The sequence below is a fragment of the Pleurodeles waltl genome, chromosome 9, assembly GCF_031143425.1.
Source record: "Pleurodeles waltl isolate 20211129_DDA chromosome 9, aPleWal1.hap1.20221129, whole genome shotgun sequence".
Classification (NCBI taxonomy): Eukaryota; Metazoa; Chordata; class Amphibia; order Caudata; family Salamandridae; genus Pleurodeles; species Pleurodeles waltl.
In genome coordinates this window covers 77,273,067-77,289,463 of record NC_090448.1, presented here as the reverse complement: position 1 = coordinate 77,289,463, position 16,397 = coordinate 77,273,067, and the positions used below count along the sequence as shown (strand labels likewise).

The window sequence follows — 16,397 nt, the reverse complement described above, 5'->3', positions numbered from 1 at the left end:
ACAAGAAGGTGTGAGTCCCCTTTGAAGAAAGGTGACTTCAAAGACTAAAATGGGTATAAAGAGGGCACCCAAACTTACAAACTTTAGAAACACTTCTGGAATCAAGAGGAACCTCTGCCTGGAGAAGAGCTGTTAGCTGAGGAGGAAGTGCTGCCCTGCCTGTGACTGTGCTTTGTGGAGCTTTCCTGCAGTGCTGCTTCTGCCAGAGTAAGAGGGCAAAGACTGGACTTTGTGTGCCTTCCATCTTGAGAAGAAATCTCCAAGGGCTTGATCTAGAGCTTGCCTCCTGTTGTTTGAAGTCTCAGGGACAGCAAAGACTTCTCTCTGCCAGCACCTGGAGCCTCTGGAGAGACTCCTACTCTGCCCTGTGGTGCCCATCCAGTCCTGGGACCCTGAAAGGAGAAGCTGGCAGCCTAAAGACAAGAAAATCCACGCACAGAGCGCCGTGCGGGGAAAAGATCGACGCGAATCCGATCGGCGGCTGAAAAACGACGCGCCGCCAGCTCCGCGGCTGAGAAACGACGCTCGCAGGAAACGCGACCGAAGAATCGACGCACGGAGCAGGAGAAACGACGCGCAGCATCGCTGACGGAGGCTGGGAGATCGCAACCTGCGCGGCTGGATCATCAACTCATCGTGCGGCTGGATTTTTGACTCGAGTACCGCCGTGCGGAGTTATTTTCGACGCACGCCCGCCCGTGCGGGGTTATTTTTGACGCACACCAGGTACATTTTCACTCTAGCAGCGCTAGTGTGTTTTTAAAACTACTTAAAGACTCTTTTTGATTTTTAATTAATAACTTGACTTGTGTATGGTGGATTTTTGTCGTTTTGGTCTTGTTTTGTTTAGATAAATATTTCCTATTTTTCTAAACCTGTGTTGTGTCATTTTGTAGTGTTTTCATTGAGTTACTGTGTGTGTTGGTACAAATACTTTATGCCTAGCACTCTGAGGTTAAGCCTACTGCTCTGCCAAGCTACCAAGGGGGTAAGCAGGGGTTAGCTGAGGGTGATTCTCTTTTACCCTGACTAGAGTGAGGGTCTTTGCTTGAACAGGGGGTAACCTGACTGTCAACCAAGGACCCCATTTCTAACAGTACGACAGGGCAACACTTGACTATGATGTCATTTATTTTCCTCAAGTCCTGCACAATTCGGACCTTTCCACTCTGCTTTATTAGTCCCATGATTGGTGAATTACATGGACTGCTTAACACTTCTTTCAGAACTCCCTGTTTTACAAATTCGTCAATAAGTTGGGCAACTTTCATGAGGGTGTCTTGTGCCATGTGGTATTGTGGGGTCTGGGGAAAGGTTGCATTGGGCTTTACAGTCACTTTCACTGGTTCCACTCCTTTCATCAATCCCACCTCTTTCCCTGTCATATCCCACACTTCCTTTCCGACTTTTTCCCGTAATTCAGCTGGAATATCTTCTTCAGTTATCATCGGGAAAAGACAAATCAGAGGATACTCTTCATCAACAGTTTCCATCTCATCCCCCTCTGCACTGTCCTCTTCTTCCCCATCACTGCTCGTCTGAATTTTTATTCCCTCGTTCGAACACATAATCGAACAACCTAATTTGCACAATAGGTCTCTCCCTAACAGTGCTATCGGGCTTGAGTCACATACCACAAATTGATGTAACCCTTGATAGTTACCGATGCTGACTGGTACCGGATCTGTAATTGGGTTTGTCAGGTGCCTGTTTGCTACTCCCACCACTTGAACTGTTCTCCCTGAGAGTGGCAAATTTGGTACTTCAATGCTCTTAACAGTTGAACGTGTGGCTCCTGTGTCAACCAAGAATGAGACACGATGACCCATTACTCTTCCCTCCACGTACGGACCCTTTTGATCAACTTCCAAGGATGCTGCAAGCACACAATCTCCTTCCTCTCCTGAGCTTTCACTCTCCCATACATTGTTTATTCCATCCTCACTGTGTAATGGGAACTGTTGTACGGTGCCATTTGTATTCATTACCTGACCCGAGACCTGTGGAGGAACCATCACTTGCTGCTGACTCATTGGTGCCAAAAGTATTTGCATTTGCTGATTAGGTACCATGGGTAACTGCTGTTGCATTGGCTGCATTTGCGTCATCTGCATACGGGGCATCTGCATCTGCTGCGGCTGCATAGGTTGTAATCCCTGCAACTGATTTATGGTCTGAAAATTTGGGTTTGGACCTCTCATTTTCGGTCCCCTCATTGTCTGAAATGCATTGACATCATTGTTTTGCTGACCAACACCTGCACCTTCCTGCACCACCATCGGGCACTCGCGTTTCCAATGACCGACGATTCCGCACACGTGACACGGCATCACCTTTTTCAATGCCTGCACCCCATTCGGAGTCACAACAGTGTTCAAATCCGGACCATTATTCCCAAAACCTCCTCTGCCTCTGCCTCTCGCCTGTGGCTGAAACATCATATTTCCCTGCAACTGCGGCTGCGGTTGCGGTACCTGCTGTTGGAACCCTTGCAACCCTTGCAAACCTTGCAGACCTGTCTGAGCTGCTTTAAGTTGCATCATCATCACTTTCTCTTTCAACTTTTTCTGCTTCACTTCAATTTCGTCGCTACAGTATTTCGCATAATTCAACACCTCATCAATCGGTTTCGACTGCCAGCAAATCAAATGCGACTTTATCATCTGACTTATCTCTGGTCTCAGCCCTTCCACAAATCTGAACACGAAATGAAGCATGTCCTTCGCCTCTATTGTTTCCGTGCCACTGTAGTTCTTGAACGCCTTCAACAACCTCTCATAGTAACTATGAATCGACTCTTTAGCCTCTTGGGCAGTTCGATCGATCTTCTGCCAATCCACATTTTTCGCGGCAACCTTCGTCTTCAAATGCTCAATCACCTTATAGTACAAGCTCATCACCATAGGTGATGGCGCACCCGTATCCCTGTCTCTCTCCGGTTCACTTGTCGGCCAACCTACAGCTCTTTTGCAATCCTCCCACAAATCTGCCGGAACCACAATCTCAAAGAGGGTGTTCAGGTCTTCCCAGAGACATTTTGCAAGCTTCACAAACCTATCAGTCTGTTGATACCATTCAATCGGTTTCTCTCTCAGTTTGGGAAAATCATCCGTAAAAGACTGAATGTCGCTTCTATGCCATGGTACATGTATTAACTTTCCCCCTGCTGTCTCCCTCATTGGTAACATCGTTACTGCATCACTACTCTGTGGTCTTTTCTCGTTGAACTCTGGGACACTGTCTTTCCTCTTTTCTTTTCTCCTTACCCATCTGCTTTCCCATTTGTCTAAGCACCTCCACACTTGTGCACTCTGCAGCAATTCTCTAAGGTGCGCCTTCATGCCTGCTGACCTCATGTGTTCAAAGTCTGTGGTCCCAAAATCCAACCTGTAGCTCCTGCTCAAGTGTTTTGTCTTGTCTATGTCAACCCCGTTTTTGTCAGCTATTTCCTGCAAGCTTTTATGTACCTTGTTCACTTCTCTCGTAATCCTGGGACATAGATATCTCAGCTCTTCTTCCGAGTAGGACTCTAACCTATTCACACCCATAGTCCCTTCCACCAATTCTTGTGCTTCCATGTTCAACCTGACCCTATTCAGATAGTCTTCTCCCTTCTCACTGGCTGAGCTTTGTGTGGAATTCAGACTGTTAAACCACTGTGTCAGCTGTTGCGCATTCAACCCCATCAGTGTAGCATTCACATCGACTGCCATTGATGGTTGCGGCAACTTTTCAGTGTTCGATGTTAGAGGTATTATCAGTGGGGGACTCGACCTCACCAGTGTTGACTGAGCACATATGGGACTAAACTCCATCAAGGACCCAGATCCAGTTGGCTGAGCCGCTATCGGAGTTATCCCTGGAGTGTTTTCTATGCACCTCCTTTCTGTCCCATTCTGCAGCATTGATCCCTGACCGCTCATACCTAAGTTAGGCTGACTGTACAAAGGTACCGGTGGACCTACAGTAATGGGTAGTGATATCGCTTCTGGGTTCTGTGCATTCCCCATGTTCTGAGACATGTTCATTCCCACACTATGGGTCATCATTGCCGGCATGCCCATCTGACTCCCCGTCATCTGAGCATGTGCGTTTCCCCCCTGCATCTGCTTTTGAGGCATCAAAAACTGGGTTGATTCAGCTTGTGCCATTGTTGGGCTGTGACCATTCTGTACTCCCCTTACGGTTGGATCTAGAATCATTCCTGCACTGTTGTCACTGCTGTAGTACCCTGGGATCTGCGACTGATAATTTTCTGCTGGTTTCAACATGGGCACATCTGGATATATTCTCCTAACCTGCGGTATCTGCGGGGTGAACAGTAAACTCGGGTCCTTAGATCCCGATGATGCTCCTGAACTCTGAGTTTCACTGTTCTGTACCGGTGCCGGAGGGGCAGAACTTGTCCACTCTCTGCATAAGGTGGTGGACGGTCGTTCAGCAATTGCATGATTAACTCCTCATCCTCTAACTCCTCTTCTCTTCTCAACTTTTCCTCGTCCTCCCTATCCTTGGAACACTTCCTGTTTGTCTTACAGGTAGCTTTCTTACCTGTCTCCTCTTCTCCCTTAGTAATTGCGGGAAACAATTTTATCCCCTGCAATACATCTGACCTCCACACCTTCTGTGCATTATCCCACCTAGCGTCCGCTAGTGTCTTTTCTACCTTCCTTATCCTAGTCTCGAACTTATTTTGCTGTTGCTGTCTAGCCATCAGTTCCCAAATTGCTAGAGCCTCAAACTGTGCTGGCCTTGGAGGTACCTTCATGTCGTACATCGCGAATCTCAAATTCTCTAGGATCCTTATATTGAATGTCCCATGGATCGGGAACGCTACGCTCCCATGTTTCTCTGTCAGCTTGTGCCATTGCTTTAGCCAAAGGCACGGAGCTACCCCTTTTTCCTCCATTACAATGTAAGCTGGTGTACCTTCGGGCGGCGTCTCCTCTCCACGCTCGCTTTAATGTAAGACTCCCCCTTCATCGCACTCCTTAATGCTTTAAAAAATTTCATTTTTCTCGTCTTTTGTTTCACAAAATTTGTAATCAATAGGTGACTTTAATTCCCGGAATACTCTTCGCTTGCCTTTCCCCTTCCAATCGAGCCCTACGGACTGCGTCCAATCCGTGCGCGACCCTTCTCTGCAACCAACCTATCCCAGCGCGGCTCCTAGTGACGTCACACTCACACACACTGCGGCTGACAAAGCCTTGCGGCTAGTCTTCCTTCACTCAGCTCCTCTCGTAACAACTTCTTGCATGTATCGCGAGCTACCAAAAATATAAAACAGATCTGTCGGTTTACTACAGGAAGGGTAACACAATCGCTTCAGGACCTTAGGGATTTTTCACTAGCCTCGGCAGTTATTCCATCTTTCTCGGTCCCCACGTTCGCAAGCAAATCTGACCCGCAGACTCTGCTCTCAACTTGTCAGTGATCTATTCTAGTGCACTTAGAATTCTGTCAAAGCCCGAAGTCGAAGTTTCTTTCACTCCCTTAACACACGTACCGACTCGTTGACCACGCCCGATCAACCTACTAAACCGACCAGACCACAACATAAAACAACATACTCCGGAGTCTCTTGACCTCGCAGGGCCCGTCTCAACAACAACAACCACGTGGACCTTTTTATGCACAAAGCGCCACACGCACATGAAGTTCGACGACTTCCCTACTCTCACACTCGGAGTCGCACCTCCGCTACTTCTATGAAGTTCGACGACTTCCCTACTTCTACACTCGGAGTCGCACCTCCGCTATTCTCTAAAATCCTCGCAACCTCTTCACACAATCTGCGGCAATAAGCTGTGCAAGCGCAAAATCCTAACTTCACTCATACCATCACTAGTACCGCCAACGCTGATCTCACACCTCCATTCTCTTCATTCGCAAGCTCTGAGATCCCGGGAAAGTCGCGGTGGACTTAGCCCATCATCATTTTCCCAATCAGTTTTATCCAAGAAAAATCTAATTCAACTTTTCGAGTGGGCTCTCAAAGGGCGTAACCGTTAATTCAACACCATGTACTTTAAGAGTACGGGGTCCCAAAAGGCGAAACCGTCACTGCTACCATCTACTGATAGAGCGTTCCGTACTAGTAATTTACCTGTATTTGGGACGCTCTTTAGGCCGATGAATCTTTTGGCTAAGTGGGACCCTCTCCACCCTTAATCAGTCAATTTAATCTAATCAATAATCAATAACGAACATAAGCAATACCCTGATCAACATAACACTTGACAATTAATCCAGAATACATTTCGGCGAACCCTGACCTTTCAGTCAGGAATAACCACACCAGTTTATTCAAAGTTAGTGAATTTATTTCCCTATATTAACAAAGCTAGCACAATATAGATGTGTCTCAACACCAAATGATAAACATAAATGAACATTAATAGCTGTCCATAACGGCGAAACAGGTGCAATCTATGCAGCATTTGAATCACAAGGCATTCGATAATAGCAATGCAAATCACTAGAACTATAATCTGTAATGAGCTAATTGCATACATTTAGTCAGCATAACAAGGTCTCAAATTGCATCGTGCAACAAAAGGAATCCTCATCTAACCTCAAATTAGCATCGGCATGTGGGACTTCATGCAAAAACAATTTAGCAACATTAATTTAGAAAAACTCCTAACTAGGGCTCTTATCAAAAATCAGCAGTTGGTTACCTAAAAGAAACACAATGCAATTGTACAATTTCCTTTCATATTTACCAATTACGATCAGCATTCAAGGAAGTCTTCGTCTCACAGGTATCGTTTTCTCGATCAGCATGGGACGGGGCAAAGGGGCAGGGTGGACGGGGCAATTGCCTCACGGCGGCAAGATAAACTACTACTTCATGCAAAGGGATCAAAGTTAAAGTCTCTAGGGCAAGAATCATTTAAAGTCTCTTTCTCTCGATTAGAGAAAGCATCAAAGTCTCTTTCAAAATGGCGTCGCAGCAAGGTGGGCCATAATAGCTGCAATGTCCTGCAAAATGGCGGGTATCGGGCTGGTAATGGCTGTAATGGCTGGGTAATGGCTGCTTTCTTCTCGTGCACCTGGTTTAAATAGACAACAGTTCAAATCCAGTAGGGTCTTCCATTGGAGGGTTCATAGGTTAGCTTCAAATTGTCCAATCAAAAACAACAGTTCTCAAGCTTTTACTTAAGCATACATTATCCTTGGAGACCGGTACGCAAGTTGCAACATTTTATACCAATTAACTCATTTTCAGAGCTTCCATTGTCCGCACCTGCAGATTGACCTTGGAGCAAAGAGAAAAAATGCCAAGCTGGCACGAAACCTTAAGATAAGCATGTGAACGATCTTAGTGGAAAAGTACAGCTTCAAGCAAAAATACACGTTTATTAGCACATTGGAAAAATACGAGCATCTAAATCGTGAGACCAGGCTACTAGGCCGAAGCCTCCACTAAAGTTATGCTAAGCTAAAACATTTCAAACAAGCAAATCATAGCACACGTTTACGATTATGTCGGATTAGTGCAATTCTAATACATCACATTATATAAAGCACGCTTATAAATGTTGGCAAACTACTCTGAGGGCACATTTTGTCCCCGTACAATCTTTATTAGTTTGGTTAAAGTCACACATGATTATTTCACACTACGTTTATGCGTCAAATAAATGTAAAACCTTCATTTCAGCTTCATCAGAGGCCTGATAATAAATAAATGAAAGGAAAGGGAAGACTAAACAACAATATTTGTTAGACATCTTCTAAACTCCATTACAAATGTTGGCTCCCTTGTAGGAGCGGTGGGGGAAGAGGGGTGAATGGCGGGGGGTGGGCGGTGAGTGGGTGCCGCGGTCCTCCCATAAGGCATGACAGTGCTCCCGTGGGGGCCGCCATTCTAGTTTTGGCCCCCACGTAAAACAACAATTCACAGCAGTTGAAAGTTGTAAATAGGACCGACTTAAAGACTGGCTCCCATAACGGAACCCTATCATCTGCTCAAACGCTCTCCATTAGCACAAGTGGCTCAGTCACTGCATACATTCCAAACAGACCCGAATCAGGCGGGATACTCCCGATTTTAGAAGCCAAAAAATTGCTTTCTTTTTGCTATCGTCTGCCTAAAAATGCCTCTACTAGAATATAAACCGAAAGGGAAAAAAAATGCGTTTTATTTTTTATCTAATTCTCCCATCTCGATGTTCTAAAATGTTGGCATGTATTTCAGCGAGTCATTTCCCCGCGATAACATCCGCTGGAGGGTCACGAGTTCGAAACCGGAATGGGCAATAAATTGAGAAATATTAAAGTAACAGTACTCCTGATTATACTATCTCTGTATACTTGCAAAACGTTCTGTTTGCGAAAGTCACAGTGCTTGCAAAACTTACAGCATTATTTGTTGGCCCTTTAATTGAATAATTACCATTTCAAAACTGGTCTTGGCTGTGACTGTTTTTAATACCTCATTGAAACAGGTGCTCGCTCTGCCCTTTGCTCCAGAGCACACAAACCTTGTAATTCATTATGTGCAACTTCTCACTTACTGATGCGGTACCGACAGAAAAGCCACCAGGCTGTCTCCTTCACCTCAAAACCAGTGCAGTGGTGTACACGTTTCACTTACGGTTACAACTAAACTTCCTGGATGACTTCATGTCGGCAAGAACGAAATGCTCCACGACTGGGCTTTTTTTATTTTCACAAATCATAGTTTTCAACCGGTGCAGTGCTACTGGGGACCTGAGGGACCCACTGAACTGATATAATTGCTGTATTTTCTACCCCAATAGCACTCAAAAGGGCCACATTCCTTGCTACACTCCGGGTTTTCAGGTTTATTTTTTCAATTTGGATCAACTGAGGTTGACATGGACTACACACCTATAATGCATTAATTGGTTAAAAAAAAAACATACCTCGCTAAGAGCACTGCGTGTTAAAAGACATTTGGCCATCTGGTAAGATTATATTTCATTATGAGATTAACTAAGAATTGTACGAGATAGATGGACCTAGCTCTCTCTGCAGTATCACCCCCACACTTTTTGCCTTTAGCATCCACTTTTTTGCTCAATTCGTTTTTGTTTAACTTTGGACTTGGTGCACTTTACTACTGCTGACCAGCGCTAAAGTTTTGTGCTCTCTCCTCTAGACATGGTAAAATTGGCTTACACCCAATTGGCACATTTAATTCACCTGTACATCCCTAGTAAATTGGTACTACATGTACCCAGGGCCTGTAAATAAAATGCTACTATTGAGTCTGTAGCACTGATTGTGCCACACACTTAAGTTGCTCATTTAAACATGTCTCAGGCGTGCCACTGCAGCCTGTGTGTGCAGTATTTAAACTGCCAATTCAACTTGGTAAAATTATCCTTTGTCAGACTCAAACCCTCCTTTTTAATAAAAAAAAAAAAGTCACTCCTAGTTTAGGCCCTTGACAGCCCATAGGGCTTTGTGCAGTGTATTTATAAAGTGGGGCATTTCATTTTAAGTTTTACATTTGCTGGTAGTGAAAAACTCTTAAATGTGTTTTTTTATTACTGCAAGACCTATCACTCCCATTGGATAACCTTGGAGTTACTTTATAACATTTAATAAGCTGTAAATGCCAAATATAAGGGGGTAACCAGTTTGTGTTTGGTGTCTTTGGAATTGTAATGAAAATTCTTCTCTAATGGTAAAGTTGGGTTTTAAATTACAATTTTAAAAATGCCACTTTTAGAAAGTTGGCATTTATCTTTCTTAGCTATTTAGTGCCTGCAGCCTGTCATTGGGTCACATGTCTGCGTGTAGTTGGCAGTTGGGCTTTGTGTATTCCTCCTAGACAGGCACATACAACAGAGATCTTAGGTATGCCCAGATGGGCCATCATTGGCAGGATGGGAGGGCGGAACTTAGCACAGCCCTACTTCCACTTGAACAGGCTGTGTTCTACCTCTACAAAAGGACTGCATAACCCCTGTAGATAGTCTGGAACCAGGGCAAGAAGTATGGGATGCCTGGGGACTTCAAAGTGAATGTCTAGAATCGTCTCCCACCTTCCAGAGGAAGGGGCACCAAGTATAAATACTGGACCTGAGAAACCATCACTTCAGTATACTTCTGTACCTGTTGATACTCCGCCAGGAAGAAGGAATGCTGTGCTGCTGAAAGCACTGCCATTCTCCTGGACTGCTGCTCTGAAGGACTGCTGCCTTGCTGTTTGCAGCCCTCTTCCCTGGGTCTGAGATCGCATCTGTTGAACCCAGGACCACAAAGTGATTTCAAGGGTTAATTGGCTGCCCTCCTGACTAGAGCCTCAGCGACAGCGGGCTTTCAACATTCTTGAATCCAGCACCTGGACTCTGCCATCTGTGAGTCTACCCAAGTGGTGTCACCCCAGTCCTGGACCCTTGGGAGTGTACATAAAGTGCTCTAGCAGCCTTTGTGGATTCAGCGGAACCATACCTTCTCCTCTGCTGTGCGGCGCACCCTTGAGTAGAGCCAACACACTGCCTCTGCTGTGTGGATCAGAACCGATGCAAACACTTGCATCGCAGCCTGTTGCCTCATCGGAACCCCTGCTGCACGATGCATCCTCAGCACAGGCCCCCACATCGACAGCAGCCTCAATGACGGACTCTGCATCGCAGCCCATCAGAACGGGCACATTGCCCCAACTGCTCAATGTCTCTTCGGCGCCGGACTTCACATTGTAGGCCCTCATCAACAGGATTGTTGATGATGACGCAGGATCTCACACAGCAGCCTCTCCACATCTCGGAACTGATACATGGCTTAGGCTGCACAACACATCTTTGACACTCCTCCTCGCAAGGCTCCGCAAACCAGGATTTAAGGTATTCTGTTCAGTGGGCCTAACTAGGTCCCAGTAGCTGGCCTGAACCCCATCGTGGTGGGCCTGAATGTGTAACTTTGTACCAGTATAGCGCAACCAGTGATCCACAGTTAATGCGTTGTGCTTTTTAGTGCTATTTTTACTGAAATCTTTAAGCCTGCGTATCTGTGGTTGTAGTGACTGATTTTTATTCTTGTTCTTACTTATTAAAAATTACTCTATTTTTCTAAGCTGATGTGGGATCCTTTTGTGGTGTTTTTTCACTGTGTTACTGTTTGAAGTGCCGCACAAACACCTTACACATCGGCTCTAAGTTAAGTCTCACTGCTCAGTGCCAAGCTACCAGAGGGTTGAGTGCAGCTTAATTGATGCTGCTCGTGGCTTCACCCTGAGAAGAACTGTGGTTGCTGCTTGACAAGGGGTTTACCGCTATTAACCAGTAACTAAGGGCCATATGTACCAACACATTTTCCCATTGACACAGAATGGGAAAAACCCTTTGCTACATCTGGCCCTAAATTTCTTACAAGAGTTATTCGGTGCACTTGACATGCAATCTTAGTTCCCTCTGAAGTGTTCTGTGCCCCACCTGGTGTTTCATCCTGCCTGTGCTTGTACCTTCATAGGATAGTTGTGAGTCACCGAACAAGAGTCTCTCTTACTCAATGCCCAACTCATACTCTCCCCTATGCCCACAAAACACTACCCAATTCGCAGCCATTTGACACTCTATAGCCTGTTTCTGCATGCAGCGAAAACTCAAATCTTTTTCTTCCCCTCTAAATCCGAGATTACAATTAACAAAATACACAGCACCTCCAGCACGTTTCCTGCCACCGAACGACTCATCAGACCGCCCACACGCAAGGATTCTGAATTTAACACGCCGAGGAGATTTTGTACATAACTCTTAAAAGGGAATGTTATCTACACTAATAATTGTTATCACAAGTGCCCAGTTTAGTTAAAGTCCTTAAATTACACTTTCGTAAAACGAGCTCCACACTCGGGGGCGAGGGAGTGGAGCGGCTCACCTGAGGGGCGACCCGGTGGCCATTCTGTTGCTGTCTACACTTCTGTGTCGACTCCAGACTGAGAAGGAGGAAGTAAAGAGAGATCACTGTCCCGCACCCCTCCCAGGCACGAGGCATGCCTACAGAAGCATGGACAATATTTGTGCGTGCTTTAAATGCTGGTAGATTTTGTGTCACGTGTCAAACAGTTTATCCTATGTTTAATTTGACGCCCAGGGCGCACTTTGGTCGTTATGCCACAGAACACCACACAGTGCCACAAAGAACGGTTTTTTTAACACACTTGTTTAATTGGCGGCAGAGTTGTGCACCTGAATAAACACGGGGGGCTTATAGACCCAGCATGTTTGAAACATCAAAACTTTAGCTTGATCGGGAAGGAAGAAATGAAACCGAAACGTGCAGTATTTTGCACGGTCTACACGCTAGTGGGCAGGCTTTATAGCTGTAGCGCTGCGCATCAAGGCTGCCAGTAGCCTTGGTGCAAGAAAGGTAAATGGTCCCTTTGATTTCTGTTGGAGTAGTAAACACAGCAATTGTGGGTTGAATAGGCCCCGCACGGCATTTTGCCACAGTACTACTGCACCTGCTGAACCAGTAGTAGCTACGCCCCTGCTTTATATCAATATCTATAATAAACGCAATGGGGGAAACAGGGGCTTCTGCTACTTAGCGTAAAGTTTTTTTGTTGCATCCCCAGTCTTTTGTACGCTTACAACGAACCAGCCTAGTGAGAGTTATACGTTAAAAGAAAGCCATGTAAAAACGAAACTTTTAGTACTGAGGAAAAGTGATGACATCAACTGGCTTTGTTAACCCCATCGCTGCCAGGCCTTTTTTCCCCTCCTGTGCGAGCCTTTTTGGGCTATTTGGGGCAGTTCGCGCTTAGGCCCTCATAACTTTTTGTTCACATAAGCTACCCACACCAAATTTGCTTCCTTTTTTCCAAACATCCTAGGGATTCTAGAGGTACCAAGACTTGGTGTGTTCCCCTAAAGGAGACCAAGAAATTAGCCAAAATACAGCAACAATTTCGTTTAAAAAAAAAAAAAATAGGAAAAAAGGACAGTTTTTTCCCCTAAAAATAGCATCAACAAAGGGTTTGCGGTGGTAAAATCACCATCTTCCCAGCTTTTAGGAACAAGCAGACTTGAATTAGAAAACCCCATTTTTCAACACAATTTTGACATTTTACAGGGACATACCCCATTTTTACTAATTTTTGGGCTTTCAGCCTCTTTCCAGTTAGTGACTGAAATGGGTGAGAAACCAAAGCTGGATCCCAGAAAGCTAAACATTTCTGAAAAGTAGACAAAATTCTGAATTAAGCAAGGTGTCATTTGTGTAGACCCTACAAGTGTTTCCTACAGTAAATAACAGCTGAAATAAAAGACTATTGAAATTGAGCTGAAAAAAACAGCCATTTTTCTCCACGTGTTACTCTGTATCTTTTTCCTGCGTTGTCAGATTTTTTAAAGCAATATACCGTTATGTCAGCTGGACTCTTCTGGTTGCGGGATATATAGGGCTTGTAGGTTCATCAAGAACCCTAAGTACCCAGAGCCACTAAATGAGCTGCACCTTGCAATGGCTTTTCATTCTATATCGGGTATACAGCAATTAATTTGGTGAAATATAAAAAGTGAAAAATAGGTATCAAGAAAACCCTTTTATTTCCAAAATGGCCACAAGATAAGGTGTTGAGAAGCAGTGGTTATTTGCACATCTCTGAATTCCGGGGTGCCTGTTGGACTTTTGGCCACACGCATGGTCATCCCTAGTCTTTTTGCCTCCTTCCTCCTGGTTTTTCTGACCTTTCGCTGTTGGCTCTAGGACTCTGAGCACTTTATCACTGCTGACCAGTGTTAAAGTGCAGGTGCTCTCCCATCTAAAGTTGGTATGATTGGCTTATACCTGATTGGCATATTTAATTTACCTATAAGTCCCTTGTACAGTGGTATCTCTATACCCAGGGCCTGTAAATTAAATACTACTAGTGGGCCTGCAGCGCTGCTTGCGCCACCCACTGAAGTAGACTTTCAAACCTGTCTCAGGCCTGCTAGCGCAGGGCCTGTGTGCGCAGTTTTCTGCCACAGGGACCTGGCATCTAAATTTACTTGCCAGGCCCAGAACTCCCCTTTTACTACATGTAAGTCACCCCTAAAGTACGCCCTGTGGGCAGGGTGCCATGTATGTAGAAAGGTAGGACATGTGCCATATTGCATGGCCTGTCCTGGTAGTGACAAACAGCCTAACTTGGTGTCTCACTGCTGTGAGTGCTGCCTTCTCATAGGATTGCATTAGAAATGCCCTGCCTTATGTGTAGGGGTATTGTCTGATTTATGAGGGCTAGCGTAGGCGTGTTTGGTATGGTTGTGATGGTGATAATAAATACTGCTTACTGGTGTGGGTGTATTTTTTATTACTATCACAGAAATGCCACTTCTAGAAAGTGCGCATTTATCTGTGCTTATGATTCTGGTGTTTTGCAGCTTGACTCCAATCCACGTCTGGGCAGAGTGACAGTTGGGGCTTTGTGCATACTTTTCAGACAGCCTGTACACAGGGAGGGTGGAGGTGTCACTGAGGTGCATCTACATACTGAATAGTCTTCCTGGGCTGAGAGAAGGGAGAGGCGGGGCACACCTACATTTGTAAAGGCTGTGCCCTGGCCTCACACAATAGGGTCGTTAACCCCCCACTGATGTTTGGAGCCTGTGCTGAAAGGAGAGAGGGGGCACTCCCAGAACCAGTTGTAACTGGCTGGAACCTCCTCTCCCTACCACTGTAAAACACTGTAAGAACTGACTATAAGTACAGGGGAATTTTCCCCACAATTTGAACATTCTTGGAACTTGAAACTGGACACAGAACGCTGATGAATGGACTCACCAGGAAACCGCCATGGACTGCTGCTGCTGTGCTGACCTGTGACCTGCCTGGTCACTAGGAGGAACTGCCACCAACTGCACCCCTTGTGCTGGCCTGTAGCTGGACCCACCAGCCCTGTGCTCCCTCTTGTTGAATTGTTCCCAGGGGCAGGGTGCTGTGGCCCCTGACCCCTGCACTGATCTTCTTTAAATGTGGCCTTAGCGCTTGGGGGAAAAGCGCTCTTGTGGACATGCTGTAGAAGAGATCCCCGCCGCAGCCCGGGTTTCACCTGGTGTCCTCGCGCTTCCTGGAGCGCGTTTGTGCCGAGAAAATATCACCGCCGCAGCCGGGTTCTTTCTTCGTTGCTGAGCGCGAGGAGCGCGCTCAGCTCTGTGCCCCCGGGGCACAGGGAGGATAATTCTTTAAGAAATCGGAGCAAGCCTGCTCCTCGCGTGCTCCCGGGGGACGCGCCCTTCTCAGGGCGCCCCGTGGGCACCAGCCGGCCCATCCTGGGCCGCAACGTCATTCTGACCGGCGAGGGAGAGGAGGACGCCTCTCCCTCGCGCGTCGGAGTCCCGGAGGACTCCTCTGTGCTGCCGGGCGCAACCTCACCGGAGGCTCGCCCTGGCCCCTGGCTCTCTGGTTGGCCCCCTCGCAGGCCAGAAGTCCCTGATTTAGGGGTCTCCCTTCAGGAAAGGGCCACGGAGGCCCAGGGAGACCCCCGACGGTAGCGGGACCCCCGGAGGGGCCCGCCTTTTTACAAGGAGGGGGTGTGAGGCGCCCCCTCCCCTCTTTGAGCTTTGGGTGACCTGGGCCCCCCACAGGAGGGCCGGTGGAGGCCCGGGGGGCCCCCGGTGATCACGGGTCCCAGAAGGGGCCCGATAAGGAGTCAGAGAGGGTGCGTGCCGCCCCTCTCTATCTGCAATGTTTTGGAGGCCCCCGTTTTTGCGCAAAGGAGCGCCGGGGGCCCCATTATTCGTTTTAGGCACTGGAGGTGCCTTTTCATCATTTACAGGTACTTTTTAAAATGGACCAATATGATTAAGAGTTAAAGTTCTTTCTACAGACTTTATTGATTGTGTTATATTGCCTACCTGTTCTATGATGCTTTTACATATGTGTGCACATGTTCCTTTTATGGGCATGACTTGCTAATATGTTTCCCTAACTTGCCATAGGTTTTCTAATGTTCCTACTATGGGCGTTTTATGATATGCTTATGACAAGTGTTCTAATGTGATAACGTGTTTCCTGACTACTGCTTATGTTGCAGAATACTGAGTAACCTGTGTGTTATGTGTGACTACTGCTAGTTTGCAGAGTAACTAATGTGTAACGTTCTGACAACTGCTAAGGTAGCAGGATAGTACTGTTATGTGATGTTGGTCTAATAATTATGTTGTGTACAATACAGTGTATTTTCATATAATCTGGTGTTGTGTTTCCTTTGTGGTGGGAATATTGCGTCACATGTATGTGTGTGTTGTGCAAACGCTTTACGCATTGCCTCCGGGTTAAGCCTGACTGCTCGTGCCAAGCTACCAAGGGGGTGAGCAGGGGTTATCTTGGACGTGTAACTCCCTTGCCCTGACTAGAGTGGGTAAGTTCTGCCTGGCTGAGGTGCATACCCTAGCCAACCAGAAACCCCATTTCTAACATTGGAAGTC

At 46.3% G+C, this 16,397-nt stretch overlaps 1 protein-coding gene across 1 annotated transcript in view; it reads right to left on the bottom strand.

The window, feature by feature from the left end:
- LOC138258980 (protein SSUH2 homolog) overlaps window positions 1-11,972 on the bottom strand; it is a 139,411-nt gene extending 127,439 nt beyond the window's left edge. The window contains exon 1 of the mRNA XM_069206340.1: window positions 11,860-11,972. Coding sequence (XP_069062441.1) covers window positions 11,860-11,882 — 23 coding nt within the window. The 5' untranslated portion in view covers window positions 11,883-11,972. The remainder of the gene's footprint in view (window positions 1-11,859) is intronic.
- Window positions 11,973-16,397: the final 4,425 nt, after the last annotated feature.